The sequence below is a fragment of the Oncorhynchus mykiss genome, chromosome 11 (genome assembly GCF_013265735.2).
Source record: "Oncorhynchus mykiss isolate Arlee chromosome 11, USDA_OmykA_1.1, whole genome shotgun sequence".
NCBI lineage: Eukaryota > Metazoa > Chordata > Actinopteri > Salmoniformes > Salmonidae > Oncorhynchus > Oncorhynchus mykiss.
This window is the reverse complement of record NC_048575.1, coordinates 59,791,185-59,811,218: the sequence shown is the minus strand read 5'-3', so window position 1 is coordinate 59,811,218 and position 20,034 is coordinate 59,791,185. Positions and strand designations below refer to the sequence as shown.

General features: G+C 43.3%; 1 protein-coding gene across 1 annotated transcript; it reads left to right on the top strand.

The window, feature by feature from the left end:
* Positions 1-245: 245 nt before the first annotated feature.
* On the top strand, positions 246-19,583 carry LOC110536098 (V-type proton ATPase 116 kDa subunit a2). Its single transcript, XM_021621652.2, has 20 exons — positions 246-967; positions 2,829-2,907; positions 4,275-4,372; positions 5,702-5,839; positions 6,175-6,269; positions 6,356-6,482; positions 6,700-6,782; positions 6,942-7,035; positions 8,278-8,490; positions 9,106-9,256; positions 9,468-9,607; positions 9,771-9,931; positions 10,507-10,597; positions 10,872-10,990; positions 11,213-11,423; positions 11,676-11,798; positions 11,965-12,084; positions 18,366-18,483; positions 18,713-18,884; positions 19,020-19,583. Exons 1-20 carry the CDS (start codon positions 851-853, stop codon positions 19,120-19,122), a joined length of 2,553 nt encoding a protein of 850 aa, XP_021477327.2. The 5' UTR covers positions 246-850; the 3' UTR covers positions 19,123-19,583.
* The last annotated feature ends 451 nt before the right edge of the window (positions 19,584-20,034 follow it).

The following is a 20,034-nucleotide window of genomic DNA, read 5'->3' as shown; positions in this document are numbered from 1 at the left end:
GTTGATCAAATTTGACACCCTCTCATTAACCTCCATCTAAAAATTCACCACTTCTGTGTTTTATTTCGTCGACAGATTGTGGGCGGAGTAAAACCTCTCGCTTCAGACGTCCGAGAAGGCAATCATTAGTCTGAACAGTTGCAAAACTAAAACGAGAGTTTCTACTGGACAAATTGAGGTAGGTCCCGCCCCATTTCGTTCTGTTAAATAAACGTTTTGCAACATCATTTGCGTAATGAGAATACGCCCCCAAAGCACGCACGCACAAGAGTTGTATGAAATGACGTGGAATTTGTAACTTGCTTACAAGCGCGATATCAAAGTGCGCATGATTTCGAGAGTATTTAATAAAACGAGCTACTGTAGTCTTTATTGAAGTTTCAAGTTTAAATGTGCTTATAGTCATAGTTTGCTACAAAACATGATTGTTTCTAGTGTCAGTTAGCTAACAGTAGCTTCTGCTAACTACGACAACTAAATTGAGAAGAGTTCACGGAAGCAGAGCTAGCTAGCCCAAGTGACAGAGCTCCTACTAGCGAGGATCTTCTGGTTCTCTATCGATAGCTACGTTATATGGCTACAACAAGATGACTTCAACAACCACTTCGACGGGAACGTCTTGACTGGACTCGAGACGTGTCACTGATTAGCCAATGATTGACACGGTGTTGAAGCGAATGCTCATCAGTAGTTTGTTAGCTAGCATGCTAGGTAGCTACTTCCAACGACGCCGGAGCCCGTATTTATAAGCCTACCCAGTTAAGTGGTTTGCGCTCGAGACTAACGTTAGTTAGCTGTAGTTGAAGCTAACTAGCTGGTTGTATTGTAAGGACAAGAGCAAGCTGTCAAGATGGGTTCGTTGTTCCGAAGTGAAGAGATGTGTTTGGCCCAGATGTTTCTGCAGTCTGGATCGGCATACGACTGCATTAGCGAACTGGGAGAAATGGGTCTGGTGGAATTCAGAGACGTAAGTAACTTACTGATTTCTTCCCAAATAAACAGTCTCATGTAACTAGCGCAGCTGTCGAAGTTACTATCTCTGATGGTCCAGTTGCATTGTGAGCTGTCAGACATGATCAGGTAGGTAGAATGTTGCCCGATCCTAGCCCTTGATCATGACTCTCAGTTCATTACATTACACGAGTTATTGGACGAAGGCGTCTTTTGTAGGGGGGAGTTTTGTTAAGATCCCTGACGCTCAGCCTGAACATTAACATGCACCATTTGCGTTACGGGTTTGGAAGCATAAGGAACGTATTTTATGTAAATATACATTATTTTTAAGATAACATTTATACACACCTTGAATGGGTTAGTGTTCCCACATGGCCACATCTCCATGTTACAGCGCTTGTTTACCTGTGCTATCTAGCATGCTCTGAACACCTGTGTGTAAGCGGTAACTTGGTTTAGTTTAGTCAGATGGAGGCACCCGTAGTTTATGGATCTGTGCGAAGCTGCTACAGTAAGTGTATATTTTTTATTTTAAGGATTCTTTCTCGCCGATGAAAGATAAGATGCATATATTCCGAAATTTGTATCGCAAGCAATGATTATTGACGTTTCTAAATGTTAAAACACAGCGTGGGGATTGTAGTTCACATGAGGCAGTCATGGGCGAAGCTAATGATGTCTGAGAACTGTAGGGAGAAGGCAGAATGCCGCCTAGAGTTTGAGAGCTAGAGCGTTCCTAACACAAGACTTGATAAAATAGCTTAGATCAGTGTTTCCCAACTCTGGTCCTCGAGTACCCCCAACAGCACACATTTTTGTTGTAGCCCTGGACAAAAACACCTGATTCAACTCATTGTTGTGGGTACTTGAGGAGTGGAGTTTGGAAACACTGGTTTAGATAAGCCTGATGAATCAGGCTGTAATACACAATTTATTGGTGTATATACAACCTGAAACATTTGTGTGCAAAATCGTGTAAATTTTTCATACAAGCCAGAATGTTGAATACAATTAGATTTGAATTTACTCTACCGGTTGTCTGTGCGGTTTGTCCTTCAGCTGCTCAAAATTGTAGACAAATTTCCAGTGGAATGTATTGTTGACCAGACTTTTTAGAGAGCCATATGGTTTTATATTGGATATTCAGTTTTCTCTTGTCAATAGCTATTGAACCAAACAATACATGAAAATTGTATATTCTGAATCAGGTGAGGATGGAGAATATTCCAACCCCCAAAATTTAATTGAAAGACAAATACAAAAAAAAAGTGAATTGTTCTCCAACGTCCCCTGATTCAGAATATACAATGTTCATTGTCATGGCGTGCTTGGTTCAATGTTTGACGATAGAAAACTGAATATCCAACACAATACTAAATTTACCTTGGTTCCAAACCGAACTACCAGCTTTCTAAAAAGTTGCCTAAGCAATACTTTCCTGTGGATATTTTTGTCTCAAATTTCGAGCAGCTGAAGGACATACCGCATAGACAACCGGTGGAGTAAGTTCCAATGTCATTTCTTTCAACATTCTGGCTTGTAAGCAACATTTACACAATTTTGCACAAATGTTTGTCTATAGATGCCAATTAATTGTATATTACAGCCTGATTAACCAGACTATATCTAACCTTACCGAGTACAGTAGATTATGGATATGCTTGTTTACTGACACTTTTAATAGGATCGTGAGAAGTCTGTGGACCAGTTTGATTTCATGGTGACATCTCAAAATGTTGCAACTTGCCCTGTAGGGTTGTGTATCAGAGAGAATGTGGAATGTTGGTTTATTTGCAAAATCCATTCAATATCAGCTTAGACAGGTGTGTGTTCGTGGTGACCGTAACAATGTGGCTCTGCTCCTACTGTTTCAGCTCAACCCCAGCGTAAACCTATTCCAGCGGAAGTTTGTCACTGAGATAAAACGATGTGAGGAAATGGAGAGAATTCTAGGTAAGGATAAAACAGGTTGGTTTGTTCCTAACTTAAAAGCAGGAGTGAAAGTACAAGTCATTTCTTATGGTACGGGACTCCCTATGTGTGTGCGTGCACTTCAATTTTTTTTATAGCCTAGGTGTAATCATAGAATTGCATATAGAATCTCTAATAATTTCATATGATCTGTGGGCTTAGTAAAGTATTGTCATAGAACTTCTAACATGTATTACATTTTAATTGTGGAATGAACACAACCAGCCATGATGTGTTCATCTGGTTGTCAATCACTTCAAACAGGTGCTCCTGTAGGCTCCCCGCGTATGTTCTTCCACTCACAAAATAATTCCAGCATCCAAACTGTGCACCCGCATGTGTATTGTAACTGTAACAGTATAACTTTAGACCGTCCCCTCGCCCATACCCGGGCACGAACCAGGGACCCTCTGCAAACATCAACAACAGTCACCCACGAAGCATCGTTACCCATCACTCCACAAAAGCCGCGACCCTTGCAGAGCAAGGGGAACCACTGCTTCAAGGTCTCAGAGCAAGTGACGTCACCGATTGAAACGCTATTTAGCGCGCACCACTGCTAACTAGCTAGCTGTTTCACATCCGTTACATAATCACATTCTGCCATTAGGCCTACACTTGTAGCCCAAATTGATGCGTCCACTGCTGTCCACACGTGTCTCGGTCTTGGCCACTCATCTCCGCCTTGGCAAAATGTAAGTGTTCTCGTCAAACCACAACGCAATTTGGAGCTTATACAACCCGGTTTCAAGTCAATTCGCTAAATGTTCATGCGACTGACATACAGTGAGGTTAAATAATGGTGTGATAGCCTATAGTATTCTTGGCATTTTGTGTTAATTATTGTGATAGGCTCATGTTTTAACGGTACGGTGTACCCCCACTTTTTATTTTGCTGAGATGCTGTACTGGACCGTATAGGTTTACTTTCACCATTGTTTAAAAGTGATGGGCATTGATGCGCTCTGGAATAACTCATTAACTTTCACACAGTTGCTGAACAAATCCCACTCTCCATTACATGACCACTGTACAGTTCTGAGATACACTGTGCCCTGGCCAATGAGTCTCATTTAAAGGAATCTAAATTCCGGCTTAATTGGAGGCAGACGCTTGGAGATTAAATTTAGGCCCCCAAAAAAGGAAAGTACAAGGAGTGTTGAGGTAGGTTTCTCAGAGAAGAGCGAGAGAGTTAGCGTGCGGCAGAATAGAGACTAAGATTCAATGAAAAACACTGTAGAGTTATTAAATGAAAACAGATTAAGCTTATTGCTAAAGATGTAGTATTTTAAACAAATAGATTCAGTGACTGTGTGTTGTGTACTAAGACTTCACTGCGTCTTTGACAGGGTACCTTCTAAGGGAAATCAAGAGAGCAGACATCCCACTTCCAGAGGGAGAAGTGAACCCGATTGCACCCCAGCCCAAGCATGTCCTGGTTATAATGGTTAGCACACTCTACCTGTCTCTCATTCTCTAAAATGTTATGAATCCTTTTTTTCATAAGAATGAAGTATTTTATTTGTCCCAAATTGCACCATATACACTGAACAAAAATATAAACAGAACATGTTAAATGTTGGTTCGCTGTTGACATCCCTGTTAACATTTCTCCTTTTGCCAAGATAATCCATCCACCTGACAGTTGTGGCATATCAAGAAGCACCTTGTTCTGGGGACAATAAAAGGCCACTCTAAAATGTGCAGTTTTGTCACACATCACAATGCCACAGATCTCAAGTTTTGAGGGAGTGTGCAATTGGAATGTTGACTGCAAGAATCTCCACCAGAGCTGTTGCCAGAGAATTGAATGTTAATTTCTCCAGCATAAGCTGATGAAACTGTGGGTTTGACCAACCAAAGAATTTCAGCAAAAACTGTCAGAAACCATCCCAGGGAAGCTCATCTGCGTGCTCGTTGTTTACACCAGGGTCTTGACCTGACTGCAGTTCGGTGTCGTAACTGACTTCAGAGGGCAAATATTCACCTTCGATGGCCACTGGCACGCTGGCCATTGGTGTGCCCTTCACGGATGAATCCCGGTTTCACCTGTACCGGGCAGACAGCGTCTGTATGGTATCGTGTGGGCGAGCGGTTTGCTGACGTCAACATTGTAAGCCGAGTGCCCCATGGTGGGGGTATGGGCAGGCATAAGCTAATTTGGATGGCAATTTTGAACACTCCGAGATACCGTGACGAGATCCTGAGGCCCATTGTCGTGCCAGACATCCGCCTCCATTCAGCATAGTAATGCACTGCTCCATGTCACAAGGATCTGTTCACAATTCCTGGAAGCTGAAAATGTCCCAGTTCTTCCATGGCCTGCATACTCTCCATACATGTCACCCATTGAGCATGTTTGGGATGCTTTGGATCGACGTGTACGACAGCGCGTTCCATTTCCTGCCAATATCCAGCAACTTTGCACATCCATTTGGACAACATTCCACAGGCCAAAATTAGCAACCTGATCAACTCTATGTGAAGGAGACGTGTCTTTCTGCGTGAGGCAAATGGTGGTCACACCAGATACTGTTTTTTTAAAAGTATGTGTGACCAACAGGATGCATATCTGTGAAATCCATAGATTAGGGCCTAAATGAATTTATTGAAATTTACTGATTCCCTTATTCAAACTGTAACTCAGTAAAATCCTTGAAATTGTTCCATGTTGCGTTTATAATTTTGTTCAGTTTATTTACTATATGGAGAATAGGGTGCCATTTGGGACATCCCATATTATTATTGCTAATTGACACTGTATGGCTGTCTCCAGGAGCAGTTGCAGAGGCTGGAGGTGGAGCTGAGCGAGGTGACCAGGAATAAGGAGAAGCTACAGAAGAACCTCCTGGAGCTGACCGAGTACACACACATGCTGCGTATCACACGCAACTTTGTGCACCGCAACACTGAAGTAAGTCCAACAGCTCCTCCACAATGCAAGATCCCACTACTGACCAAGTGCTCTGCCCCACTGTTTGACTTCAGAGCACTTGCTTTGGTATGCTTGAGGAGGAGACACTAAATAGTTTAAATCACATGATTTGTCTTGGCTGCTTCCATTGTGACAATATCTTTGCTCTTTCCTCCCCTCTATATAGGAGGTTTTGGGGATACATCTTAGATTATTCATGCAAGGGCAAAATGTAGCCTTTATTCTAGCAATGTGTTTTTCTCTCCTGGTGTGAATTTGGGGTATGTATTTTGGTATGTGTGTTCTTACGCTGGGAATTTTTTTTTTCTTCCCAGCGTGAGCCCCTGCACGCACAGCATGAGGAGTTCTCCTTCCTAGAGGACTCCATGATGGAGTACACTAGCATGCAGCGGCTAGGAGCCAAACTAGGGTAAGGGGCTATTAGCAGACATAGATTTATACACACATGTGTGCCTGTTTACTGTAGCACCCTGTTTCTCTCCCCTCCCCCTGCAGGTTTATATCAGGGCTGATTCAGAGGGTGAAGATAGAGGCCTTTGAGCGCATGCTGTGGAGAGTGTGTAAGGGCTACACCATTCTTAGCTACTCTGAGATTGATGAGTATTTGGAGGACCCTGACACGGTGGGTCAATCTTGTTCTGCGTAAAATATATTGTTAACCATTTTCTACAGTAAGTGCTTGAGTGTGAAAGTGAAATCAAAGATAAAAGAATAAGAGGCTGTTTATCACATAGCTAAATATAACAGCACCTGTGTTGGGCCTATGAGAATTAGAACCTCTCACCTCTGCAGTAATGTGTGTCTATTCTAAACTACTTCCTGTTCTATGGTTATTGCAGGGTGAGCCAACCAAGAGTGTGGTGTTCCTCATCTCTTATTGGGGTGAGCAGATCGGACAGAAAGTCAAGAAGATCTGTGACTGGTAATTAAACCTCCTCTCCCAATGACCTCCTGTTCCACTTTCAGCTCGAGGTCATTCTCTGTCAAACCATTAGGCCTAATATGTTGTCCCCAACAAGCTCTGAAGACGGTGACTTTAACCTGTGCGAAAATAACATCATCTCCTCTTTTTGCCCCTCAGCTACCACTGTCATGTGTATCCATACCCTAACAGCAATGAGGAGAGGAATGACGTTGTGGAGGGACTCAGGACTCGCATCCAGGACCTGCACACTGTAAGCTCTATAAAAGCCTTGTCAGCCGGGCGCGACCGGGAGGATTGTGGGGCGACGCACAATTGGCATAGCGTCGTCCGGGTTAGGGAGGGTTTGGCCGGTAGGGATATCCTTGTCTCATTGCGCACCAGCGACCCCGTGGCGGGCCGGGGGCAGTGCGCGCTAACCAAGGTTGCCGGGTGCACGGTGTTTCCTCCGACACATTGGTGCGGCTGGCTTCCGGGTTGGATGCGCGCTGTGTTAAGAAGCAGTGCTGCTTGGTTGGGTTGTGTATCGGAGGACGCATGATTTTCAACCTTCGTCTCTCCCAAGCCCGTACGGGAGTTGTAGCGATGAGACAAGATAGTAGCTACTAACAATTGGATATCACAAAAAAGGGGGTAACATTTTAAATAAATAAAAAAGCCTTGTCAGCAACAAGATAGTGGTTGATGTGTTATTTATTAATAATTTGTTTTTAAAGGGAAAATCTGCAGTTGAAATAATAATGAAGAGCCCTCCCCGTCTCTGTTTTGGTAAAAAGCTGAGGCAGGGCCTGGAGAAATGTAACCACTCTCAAATGTATATATGGAGCTCTGGATGCAAGGACTGACCATCCAAGATATAAAAATGATAGTTTTAAGCATTTTTTGGGGCTTTAGTGTTTGTTTACATTTACAATGTTTACAAATTGATGGGGTACGAGAGTTGAACTAAGCTCATGAGGCATTTATAAGTTAGTGTTTCCCCTAAATGTATTTAAAAGCGGCAATTAGAATTGCAGGAAATTAGCTTTGAGGGGTATATTTCTCAGGCGCGAGAGAAAGGGAGAGCTCTCACTCAGGCGCCAGAGCGCGTTTTCTGTCATGACCACTGTGGGGTCAAATGACTTAGCCTGTTCCTTGCTGTCTGGTAGACTTTTCAGATCAATCCTTTTGGATGTTCTACCCCCGGAGGGAAAAAATAATTGCATTAACCTCTGGTCCCAGCATATGATCTCCATGAGGACTTAGCTGAAGGCTCACTCTTTGTTTTTTTCTTTCTCGTTCATGCTAACATTAACACACACTCACACTAAAACTACCAGCATGCACACTCAAATTCCATCCCTAGCATGTGTATTGGAAGATTCTCTCATGCACAGAACATTCTTAAACAGTCATTCATCATTTGCCCACACCCTCTTGATATTCTAAATGGATGGGAAACCCTCCCATTGTTAAAATGTAATACTATTCCTCTCCCCATGCTGGCTGTCCCCAGGTTCTCCATAGGACAGAAGACTACCTGAGACAGGTGTTGAACAAGGCCTCTGAGTCTGTCTACACCTGGGTCATCCAGGTCAAGAAGATGAAGTCCATCTACTACATCCTCAACCTGTGCAGCTTTGACGTCACTAACAAGTGTCTGATAGCTGAGGTGTGGTGCCCTGTCAACGACCTGCCGACCCTGCGGCGGGCGCTAGAGGAAGGATCGGTCAGTCAGCTCGTTGTTACCATGGCTACCTGTGTAATGTCATTGTTGGGCTTAACTCTTTGCGTTTTGGATTGAAATGTCAATGTTTGTGACCTCCCCCTTCTAAGTTCAGTATTTGGCTAAACCAACAGTCACACACCTAGTCAGCATGCCCTGCTTTAGTAATGGGGTCATGGTTGTTGTAGAAAGAGGGAAGTGGCATTGATCTTATCTTGACCACGTCGGATGGTTTAAGCCATATTTAATAAACTAGTCATGTATAGGTCCTTTTGGGTCCCAATTGATGGCTATCAGGGCTTCTGTCCATTCATTAATTGCACTGGCTAATGTGCATAATTAAGGTCACAGTCAGTTCAATGGCAGTAGCCCATGTCAGTGTTCTGCCAGGGGTTTCCAAAAACGAGGCTTGAATGGTCAAAATGTATTTGAATGGCCTTTAAGTATTTGAACTTACTAGCTATTTGATAAGCTCTTAGGTTTCTGTCTTACCCTCTGGAAAATATACATTTTTATGTCAAGTTATTGGCTTGCCCTCAAAAAACCTCTATGCAACTTTTAGACTAATAACATTGCAATAATCCTGGTCTGTCTGACATTATTGACTTGCCTTCACAGAGGAAAAGTGGAGCCACAGTGCCTTCTTTTGTCAACCGTATCCCCAGCAACGACACTCCGCCCACCCTGATAAGGACCAACAAGTTCACCTCAGGCTTCCAGAGCATAGTGGAGGCCTATGGAGTGGGAAACTATAGAGAGGTTAACCCAGGTACAGTAGACCTCATCAGTCAATGACTACTGATGAGTATATTTAGGAAGCTGTCTTTAGCCCTACTGCTTTTCTGTTTGTTTGCTATGTGTATGAGCTACATGCCTGTAGCCAAAGACACATTTCCACTCCTAACAAGAATGGACAATGAACTTGAGGGATAGTTAAATGTGTATATGGAATATGATGTCTTGTTTTGTCTGTCTAACAGCTCCTTACACAGTCATCACCTTCCCCTTCCTGTTTGCTGTGATGTTTGGAGACCTGGGCCATGGTATGATCATGGCTCTGTTTGCTCTCTGGATGGTGCTGTATGAGGACAACCGCAAACTGAAGCGCACAAGAAACGAGGTGAGAGGGCCAGGGAGAGGCTCTTGGGGGTGCCACTCAAATGACACCTTATTCCCTATGTAGTGCACTAGGTTTGACCAGGGCCCATATTAATAAGTTAACAGGAAATCTGGTTAGCTAGATTATTTCGCCGACATTGATATTGGTGTGTTTGTATGCTCAGATCTGGAACACGTTCTTCGAGGGCCGTTACATCATCCTGATGATGGGCTTGTTCTCGGTCTATACCGGCCTCATCTACAACGACTGCTTTTCCAAGTCTCTCAACATCTTTGGCTCTGGCTGGAGTGTCAAAGCCATGTTTAAATCTGGAAATTGGACTTGGTTAGTACTATACTATAATCTGTTCTGTAATGTACCCAGGGCTCTCAATGAACATTTTTCATTGGTCGAACTGGTGCTCCCAATTTTAAAAAGTTAGGAGCACCACATTAATTTAAGATCACCAGAAAAGACTATTTTTAAAATGGATTGAGATACAGCCCTTTAATGAATTCTATCTACTTTTGAAGCACTTTGTGTCCCATAAACTAATGTAACACTGAAAATACATACAAATACCTGTCATTGAAATTAGTCATTTGTGGAATATTAGGTGTCTACATTGTGTAAAAGCACTGTTTTCCTAATGATATGGAGTACATAGAAAATTCTCTTTAAAAAAGTCAGGTTTATGATGATGTGCAAGAGATTTGTCGTTCATTCATTGATATGATCATTGATCTCCTGAAGAAGCTTTTCCTTATCGCTGATTGAACACTTTTTTTTTTTATTACATATGAATTAAATGTAAAATAAAGTTTACAAATATAAATAACAATGCATGTGACATTAAACATTAAATCACCTGATAGTTTGCTCTTTATTATAATTGTTGACTTTGGTATTTTTTTTAAAAGGGATTCCACGCTCCGCACCAATGCCTTTCTGACCCTTGATCCCATTGTCCCTGGGGTTTTCAATGGACCCTACCCTTTGGGCATTGACCCGGTAAGTACATGGCTTTATGATCCATGGTCATAAACAGCATTGTCTTGTCTCCATGTTCACTACACTCACACACACGTTATTCCCTGTCCCTTCATAACCATACACACTTGCCTCTTGCCTCTCACCAACCAGAGCCAATAAAGTAAATCATGGATCATTACTCATTTTAATGTTCTTATAACAATATTTGTTAACAATCCCATCAATCTGACTGTGATGTAGTCTGTCCATACCTCAACCTGACAGGGTTTTCCGAATTCCTTCCACTATGTAGATTTGGAACTTGGCGTTAAATCGTCTGACCTTTCTGAACTCCTACAAGATGAAGATGTCTGTGATTGTGGGTATCATTCACATGAGCTTCGGGGTCATCCTAGGTGTCTTCAACCACTTGTGAGTTACAGCACACACATTCCCCACAATATCAGCACTGGAATGCTAAGAACTATATAAGATTATGGCCAATTTAAAGATACAGAATGTTCTGCTCTGAATCCTAAAAGCTCTGTTTATCCATGCAGGCACTTTAAAGCCCTGTTTGTGCCTGTGCAGACACTTTAAAGCCCTGTTTGTGCCTGTGCAGACACTTTAAAGCCCTGTTGTCTGTCTGTGCAGACACTTCAGAAAGAGGTTCAACCTGTACTTAGTATTCCTCCCGGAGCTGCTGTTCCTGCTGTGTCTATTTGGCTACCTGGTCTTCATGATCATCTACAAGTGGCTGGCCTTCTCTGCCCGTGACTCCCAGATGGCCCCCAGCATCCTCATCCACTTCATCAACATGTTCCTCATGCAGGGGGACGGGGTGCCGCCCCTCTTCCCAGGACAGGTATAAAGATGGTGGATCGCACAGTGTCTGCGTCCCAAATGGCATCCTATTCCCTATATAGTGCACTACTATAGAGCCCTGGTCAAAAGTAGTGTACTATATAGGGAATAGTGTGGCATTTCTGACGCACCCACTGGGAAAAGGGAGTGGTTTTCCCAGTGGGTGTGAAGACATGTATACAAGCCCAACCCGCTCCAAAGTTACTTCGGTGAGACTAACAGACCTGTCTGTTGTGTCCCTCTGCTACGATAGGTTGGGCTGCAGGTGTTCCTGGTGGTAATTGCTCTACTATCAGTGCCTGTCTTACTGCTGGGGAAACCAGTTTACCTCTACTTGCTGCACAATGGAGGAGCCAACCTCATGGGAATGTACAGGGTGAGGGTTTGTGTGTGTGTCTGTTTCTGACCTCAAGAGTCATGGGCGTGTGTGTAGTTTGTCCATATGGGTCTGTGTTCTGGTTGTAACAGTATGCTGGTGTGTAGTCTGTTTATAGGAGTGTGTTCTGGTTGTAACAGTGTGGTGTTTGTGTGTCCCTCCCCAGGGTTATGAGCGTGTGCGGCGGCACAGCGAGGAAGAGCTTTCCCTGATGAGGGCTCATGACATGGAGGAGGGCAGTGTCCACAATGACCTCTCCACTAGCAGAGATCAGCAGAAAGAGGAGGTTAGCTGATGACAACACCATCACCACCTCCCACTAGCCTCTCATTTAGGCATCAGTACATTACAGTATGGGTACTAGGGTTGAATGGCAGGAACCCAGTTACTGCCCAAAACCACTCCCTTTCCCCGGGGTAAATAACTGAGAAACCAGTAAATTGTATGCAATGTCTAAATATTTTCTACGGCCTCATGATGGATCAACGCTCAGGGTGGGAACAGACAGCCCATCTCAGTATGTTTAGTGTAGTTCACAATGCATGCAGACCTACTTGAAGTATAATCTCATCATGGTAACTTTTTTCTTGTGACACGTAGACCTATATTTGTTGCAGCATATTCCACAGTAATATAGAGACTTAATACGTGTCTAATTTACCCATCTCTATCTGGCTTTTGCGGGTCACCTTTTTTTAATCATGAAGATTAAAAAATAATAATAATAATTGCAGCTGCTGTGTTTTAAAACAGCTTATCACTCGAATATCGTTGCTTTAAATCCATGCACCCATGAGCACTCTGTCGTTCTCTCTCGCCATCAACTCCATTCAAATTGCATCCACAATGTATCATCCTGTTCTAGATTGATATATAGATGTCCTAGCCTACCCCTTTCAGGTAATCAATTCAATGCAATATTAGCCTTGTATTTACCGCATTAATAATGGGTTATGCATAATAAGCTTAACTTATAGCCTCTCTCTTTCTCTTGCGTAGTACGTAACCACCTGTGCTCCGCTGGCCTTTCTCTTGGAGTCCCATGCAGGAAAACTAGACTAGATTAGTGTAACCGATGTGAAATGGCTAGCTAGTTAGCGGGGTGCTCACTAATAGTGTTTCAATCGGTGACATCACTCGCTCTGAGACCTTGAATTAGTTGTTCCCCTTGCTCTGTAAGGGCCGCGGCTTTTGTGGAGTGATGGATAACGATGCTTCGAGGGTGGCTGTTGTCGATGTGTGCAGAGGTTCCCTGGTATGAACCAAGGTAGGGGCGAGGAGAGGGATGGAAGCTATACTGTTACAATAGCTTGCTGGACATTCCTTTTTTTTTTTTTTTGCACTTCTTATACTGAAGAGGGATGCAAGCTCTGTTTTGCTGAATGTTAAATACAGCAACCAATAGAACTCACAGGTATTTTGAAAGAAGAGCGAACGCGTAATGGCGGTAGGCTATAGCAGTTATTTATTCAGACCGATTTTTTTATGAGCATGTTCTCATTTACAACTGCGACCTGGCCAAGATAAAGCAAAGCAGTGCAACACAGAGTTACACATGGAATAAACAAACATTCAGTCAATAATACAGTACAGAAAGTCTATATATACAGTGTGTGAAAATGAGGTAGGATGACGGAGGTAAGGCAATAAATAGGCCATAGTGGCCAAATAATTACAATTTAGCAATTAAACACTGGAGTGGTAGATGTGTACAACTAGAGATACTGGGGTGCAAAGGAGCAAAAATAAATAAAATAGATAAAAGTATGGGGATGAGGTAGTTGGATGGGCTATTTACAGATAGGCTATGTGCAGTGATCTGTGAGCTGCTCTGACAGCTGGTGCTTAAAGCTAGTGAGGGAGATATGAGTCTCCAGCTTCAGTGATTTTTGCAGTTTGATCCAGTAATTGGCAGCAGAGAACTGGAAGGAAAGGCGGCCCAAGCAGGAATTGGTTTTGGGGGTGGGTGACCAGTGAAATATACCTGCTGTAGTACGTGCTACGGGTGGCTGCTGCTATGGTGAGCAGTGAGCTGAGATAAGGTGGGGCTTTACCGAGCAAAGACTTATTGATGACCTGGAGCCAGTGGTTTGGCGACCAATATGAAGCGAGGGCCAGCCAACGAGCGCATACAGGTCGCAGTGGTGGGTAGTATATGGGGCTTCGGTGACAAAACGGGTGGCACTGTGATAGCAAATTGGATGCATTCTGAGTAGAGTGTTGGAGGCTATTTTGTAAATGACATCGCCGAAGTCAAGGATCGGTAGGATAGTCAGTTTTACGAGGGTATGTTTGGCAGCATGAGTGAAGGATGCTTTGTTGTGAAATAGGAAGCTGATTCTAGATTTAATTTTGGATTCGTGATGCTTAATGTCAGTCTGGAAGGAGAGTTTACAGTCTAACCAGACAACTAGAATATGTGGACAACTACAAATACCTAAGTAAAACCGTCCAGAGTAGTGATGCTGGGCGGGCGGGCAGGTGTGGACAGCAATCGGTTGAAGAGCATGCATTTAGTTTTACTCGCATTTAAAAGCAGTTGGAGGCCACGGAAGGAAAGTTGTATGGCATTGAAGCTCGTCTGGAGGTTAGTTAACTTCTCTAGGGTAGGGGGCAGCATTTGGAATTTTGGATGAAAAGCATGCCCAAATTAAACGGCCTTCTACTCAGGCCCAGAAGATAGGAGATGCATATAATTAGTAGATTTGGATAGAAAACACTCTAAAGTTTCCAAAACTGTTAAAAATAATGTCTGTGAGTATAACAGAACTGATTTGGCAGGTGAAAACCTGAGAGAAATCCATTCAGGAAGTAGGATTTTTGTTGTTGTAGTTTTCTATTCAATGCCATTACAGTATCCATTGACTTAGGACTCAAATTGCAGTTCCTATGCATTCCACTAGATGTCAACCGTCTTTAGAAATTGTTTCAGGCTTGTATTCTGAAAAATGAGGGAGTAAGAGCAGTCTGAATGAGTGGACCCTGCAGTGTCAGAGATTTTTCATGCGCGTGACCGAGAGTGCCTTTCTTGTTTACATTTTATATTGATGACGTTATTGTCCAGGTGAAATATTATCGATTTATTTAGGCTAAAAACAACCTGCGGATTGAATATAAACATTGTTCGACATGTTTCTATGAACTTTACGGATACAATTTGGATTTTTTTGTCTGCCTGTTGTGACTGCGTTTGAGCCTGTGGATTACTGAAGAAAACGCGCGAACAAAACTGAGGTTTTCGGATATACAGAGAGACTTTATCGAACAAAAGGAACATTTTATTGAATAAATGAATGTCTTCTGAGTGCAAACATATGAAGATCATCAAAGGTATCTCTATTTCTGACTTGTGTAACTCTTCTGCTTGGCTGGTTACTGTTTGTAATGATTTGTCTCCTGGGCTATGTTTTCAAATAATTGTAAGGTATGCTTTCGCGGTAAAGCATTTTTGAAATCTGACACCGTGGTTGGATTCACAAGAAGTTCATCTTTAAACCTATGTAAAATAGTTGTATTTTTTCTGAATTTTTATCATGAGTATTTCTGTATTTGAGTTTGGCGCTCTGCAATCTCACCAGATTGCATAGCGGAGAAGGTATGGTGGATTTCGAAATGGTCGGTGATCTGTTTGTTAATTTGGCTTTCGAAGACCTTAGAAAGGCAGGGTAAGAGATAGGTCTGTAGCAGTTTGTCTAGAGTGTCTCCTGGTCTCTTGCGGTCATCCCCCTCTTCAAAGGGGGAGACACTAAAATCACATTCCTATCTTAACAAAAACAATTCATATTGGATGAAAACTTAACAGATATAAGGGGCATCCATTCCAAGTTACAGTATTTGGTCTATACAGTTTTTAATAACATCACACAATGAAAAACAATATTACATTAGTTTTCTACATCTCCCCACTGACCATTCCCCAAATTCTTTGTTAGAATTGTTCCATTCTCCACTTTTGGGACGGTAGTGTTTTGGATGGGCAAAAGTCTCTGGGGACTAAAGTACATTCCTTTAGTTCAGTGGTCGCCAACCGGTCGATCGTGATCTTCAAGGCATTCCTAGTCGATCACCAAATATTTCTGTAGAAAAGCCAACGAACAATAAAGGCTTGCGTTCCTTTTTAAAAAATCGTGTTGAGCTGTTGCCGGTAGGTGCACTTGATTCAAAAGTATTGCGCACCGGGTAAACAAAGTGTTCCCATGAGACAAACTCCGCCTACCCGGCGAACCGGAAAATCTAAATCGAGTGCTCCTGCTCTGCTGCCCAATCGGCTAGCTCAAATCACCGTTGCTACAGAGCTTCCATGACCCTGGCCACAGCTAAGTTTAATAGGCTACTAACCTACGTAAGATTTAATCACTTTTAAAACCATGACCACCGAGAGACTGTCAACGATTACAGCAAAGCACTGCTGTTTTTCTGATTTGAGTTTAAGTTTATATTCAGCACTGTCACTTTATTCAACACTATTACGAACGCTCTTCTCCGTACTTCCGCTCTGGCTGCAGCTGCAATGAATGAGTTGCCAAGTATTGATAGCCCTGCGTTTTATTATTAGCAGCTCGTCGTGTCGATTTTATAATATTAAGGAATATTTAACTTTCTCTGGTCATAGGAACAACATGAATTTGTGCATGAGGCAGATGCGGTGCGACTCGAGTTTTGCCATCAGGTGGAAGACTGTGTCCCCTCTCTTTGGGCAGTCTCACCGGAGGAAGGGAAGGAGAGAGCAGGTGGAAGACACTGTCCCCTCTCTTTGGGCAGTCTCACCGGAGGAAGGGAAGGAGGGAGCAGGTGGAAGACGCTGTCCCCTCTCTTTGGGCAGTCTCACCGGAGGAAGGGAAGGAGAGAGCAGGTGGAAGACTGTCCCCTCTCTTTGGGCAGTCTCACCGGAGGAAGGGAAGGAGAGAGCAGGTGGAAGACTCTGTCCCCTCTCTTTGGGCAGTCTCACCGGAGGAAGGGAAGGAGAGAGCAGGTGGAAGACGCTGTCCCCTCTCTTTGGGCAGTCTCACCGGAGGAAGGGAAGGAGAGAGCAGGTGGAAGACGCTGTCCCCTCTCTTTGGGCAGTCTCACCGGAGGAAGGGAAGGAGAGAGCAGGTGGAAGACGCTGTCCCCTCTCTTTGGGCAGTCTCACCGGAGGAAGGGAAGGAGAGAGCAGGTGGAAGACGCTGTCCCCTCTCTTTGGGCAGTCTCACCGGAGGAAGGTAAGGAGAGAGCAGGTGGAAGACGCTGTCCCCTCTCTTTGGGCAGTCTCACCGGAGGAAGGGAAGGAGAGAGCAGGTGGAAGACGCTGTCCCCTCTCTTTGGGCAGTCTCACCGGAGGAAGGTAAGGAGAGAGCAGGTGGAAGACGCTGTCCCCTCTCTTTGGGCAGTCTCACCGGAGGAAGGGAAGGAGAGAGCAGGGACCGTGAGAGGAGGTTGGGGAAAAAATAGTTTTGAACGGTCATCCAACTCGGGCATCTTTCTAGAGCTCTGACTTTTCGACCTGAAGCTCATTGAGGTAGTGATTTAATCTCGTTGACCATCAGATGCAGGTACCATCAGTCCTGTAATATAAAAAAGCTAACTATTTGTATTCATGCTCCACAGTGCCTCACAAGTGCTAAACCAACTGATCTATTGTGTTTTGCGAAAAAGCTTGAGTTTTGAAATATAAAATGGTCTGACTAACAATATTGGCAGGCCAATCATATAGCCATTATGCTGTGATAATGTATTAGGCCTACTGCCCAAACCTCATTCTTACAAAACTGTTTATGTGAGTTCATGTAAAATATAAAATATATAGATATTTTTTATCTGAGCAGTAGATCTCAGCTTGCTTTTTGAATGCGAAAGTTTTCTTGACTCAAAGGTTGGTTACCAATGCTTTAGTTGATACTAAAGGGTAAAGAGTACCCTCCTGCTTAATTTCCAACCGTGTGAACGGTCGTCCATCCAACTGCTTAATTTCCAACCGTGTAAACGGTCGTCCATCCAACTGCTTAATTTCCAACCGTGTAAACGGTCGTCCATCCAACTGCTTAATTTCCAACCGTGTGAACGGTTGTCCATCCAACTGCTTAATTTCCAACCGTGTAAACGGTCGTCCATCCAACTGCTTAATTTCCAACCGTGTAAACGGTCGTCCATCCAACTGCTTAATTTCCAACCGTTTAAACGGTCGTCCATCCAACTGCTTAATTTCCAACCGTGTAAACGGTCGTCCATCCAACTACTTAATTTCCAACCGTGTAAACGGTCGTCCATCCAACTGCTTAATTTCCAACCGTGTAAACGGTCGTCCATCCAACTGCTTAATTTCCAACCGTGTAAACGGTCGTCCATCCAACTGCTTAATTTCCAACCGTGTGAACGGTTGTCCATCCAACAGCTCCCCCCCATCTTCCCTCTTTGGGAGAGAGAAAGAGGCCTGGTTACTGTCTGATGTGACCCATTCTGATCATCAGAGGACAGTCATGACAAGAGCATATAGCTTAGCTACATCTATGGGCTTTTGTTTTTCTTTTGTGTGTAATGTGCAAAAGCCCATATGTATTAGATAACGGCGCAATCATTTTTTTTTTTCAGTTTGACTTTGGGGATGTGTTCCTGCACCAGTCTATTCACACCATAGAGTACTGCCTGGGCTGCATCTCCAACACAGCCTCCTACCTGCGCCTCTGGGCTCTGAGTCTGGCACATGCCCGTGAGTATCACCGCACCTAAACAGTTTGGTAAACTCATCTTTCTGATGGATGAGCATTTAAAGTTTATTTTATTGTGAGAGTGGAACACATTGGAAATAAGCCTTGTGTTAACTTATTACAAACATATATTTTTTTTTGGTCTCTGACTTGAAGCCTTCTTTTTAGTTAACAAATACATTTAATTAAATCAGAGACTGATGTGATGTTTATTTGTCCTTGCTCCCCCAGAGCTGTCAGAGGTGCTGTGGTCCATGGTGATGCGGGTGGGCCTGCGGATGGACACCAGTCTGGGCATCATGTTTCTGGTGCCAGTGTTTGGGATATTCGCTGTGCTCACTGTGTCTATCCTCCTGGTTATGGAGGGACTGTCTGCCTTCCTCCATGCTCTCAGGCTGCACTGGTTGGTTACTTACGAAACTTGCAGAATTGACAGTGTAGTACAGGAAATCTGTGTAAAAATGCAACACATCACGCCTTTATAATGCTTTGATTAATTCGTACTCTATATTCAGTGATCTCTGTTCTCTCTCCATAGGGTGGAGTTCCAAAATAAGTTCTACAGTGGGACCGGAATCAAGTTTGTTCCCTTTGCCTTCTCCCTCCTGCCCTCTAGCTTTGAACATGATGGCTTGCTGTGAATGGGACACAATGCTCCCGCCCTCTGAGGCAAACTGCCACAATGTACCAGCAGGATCCAGTGCTATTGAGCTAGCCTGCGTACCAGTCTCTTTGTGCCATCATGCCACTCCTTTTCATGCCAAACATGATCATCTACAAGTGGCTGGCCTTCTCTGCCCGCGACATGTGATGGCACAAAACAATTGGTACCCTAACTACTATTGAGCCTCATCGATGTACAGTTCAATTTCATAGTGTTTTTTAATACTATTTGTTGTACTGACTGCCTTACATATGTACAAACAAATGTCAACATATCATGCTCTATTTTCAATTGAATGATATTCTGGGTTACCAAAACTTTGCAAAGAAAAGCCTCATTCAGTCTTGGTTGAAAATGAGAAGTATTTTTAGATGAATGTAGGAGCGGGATGTACATTTTATTTTATAAAAATAAAGTTGGAATGAGAGTTTAGCATTTGAAAGACTACCACATGCTTAACTATAGTGGTGCATACATTCAAGAGAAAATGTATGCATACTGTTGTGCTAAATGTTAGCAAAATGTCCTAACACATGTTGCCTATGCCTCCATCGCTTTGTGGGAGACTACTCTTAAAACTGTACATTCCATCGATGGAAATTGAATGTATAGCTCAAGACATCATTCACAGAGATAGTTCTGCTGGTCAAGAGCCGTTTTAATGACACCAACAATCCCCGATTAGGAATAAAGCAAGAAAAGCAGGTACTGGACCAGTGCAGCGATCAATTCTTGCTGAAGCCTTTTCCTATATTCCCATCCTGTAGCATCATAGCAGGAGAATGTCGTTTTTGTTGTTGGATAATGGCATTGTACCTTTAAAGATGAAAAGAGAAGGGGTATAATTTATTTTATATATATATATATATAGTACCAGTCAAAAGTTAGG

Excerpts from the sequence above, each read along its gene's own strand:
- LOC110536098 (XM_021621652.2), top strand. The coding sequence starts at position 851 with ATGGGTTCGTTGTTCCGAAGTGAAGAGATGTGTTTGGCCCAGATGTTT. Across the intron at positions 968-2,828 it reads GTCTGGTGGAATTCAGAGAC|CTCAACCCCAGCGTAAACCT; the intron begins GTAAGTAACTTA and ends CTACTGTTTCAG. Across the intron at positions 8,491-9,105 it reads GGGCGCTAGAGGAAGGATCG|AGGAAAAGTGGAGCCACAGT; the intron begins GTCAGTCAGCTC and ends TTGCCTTCACAG.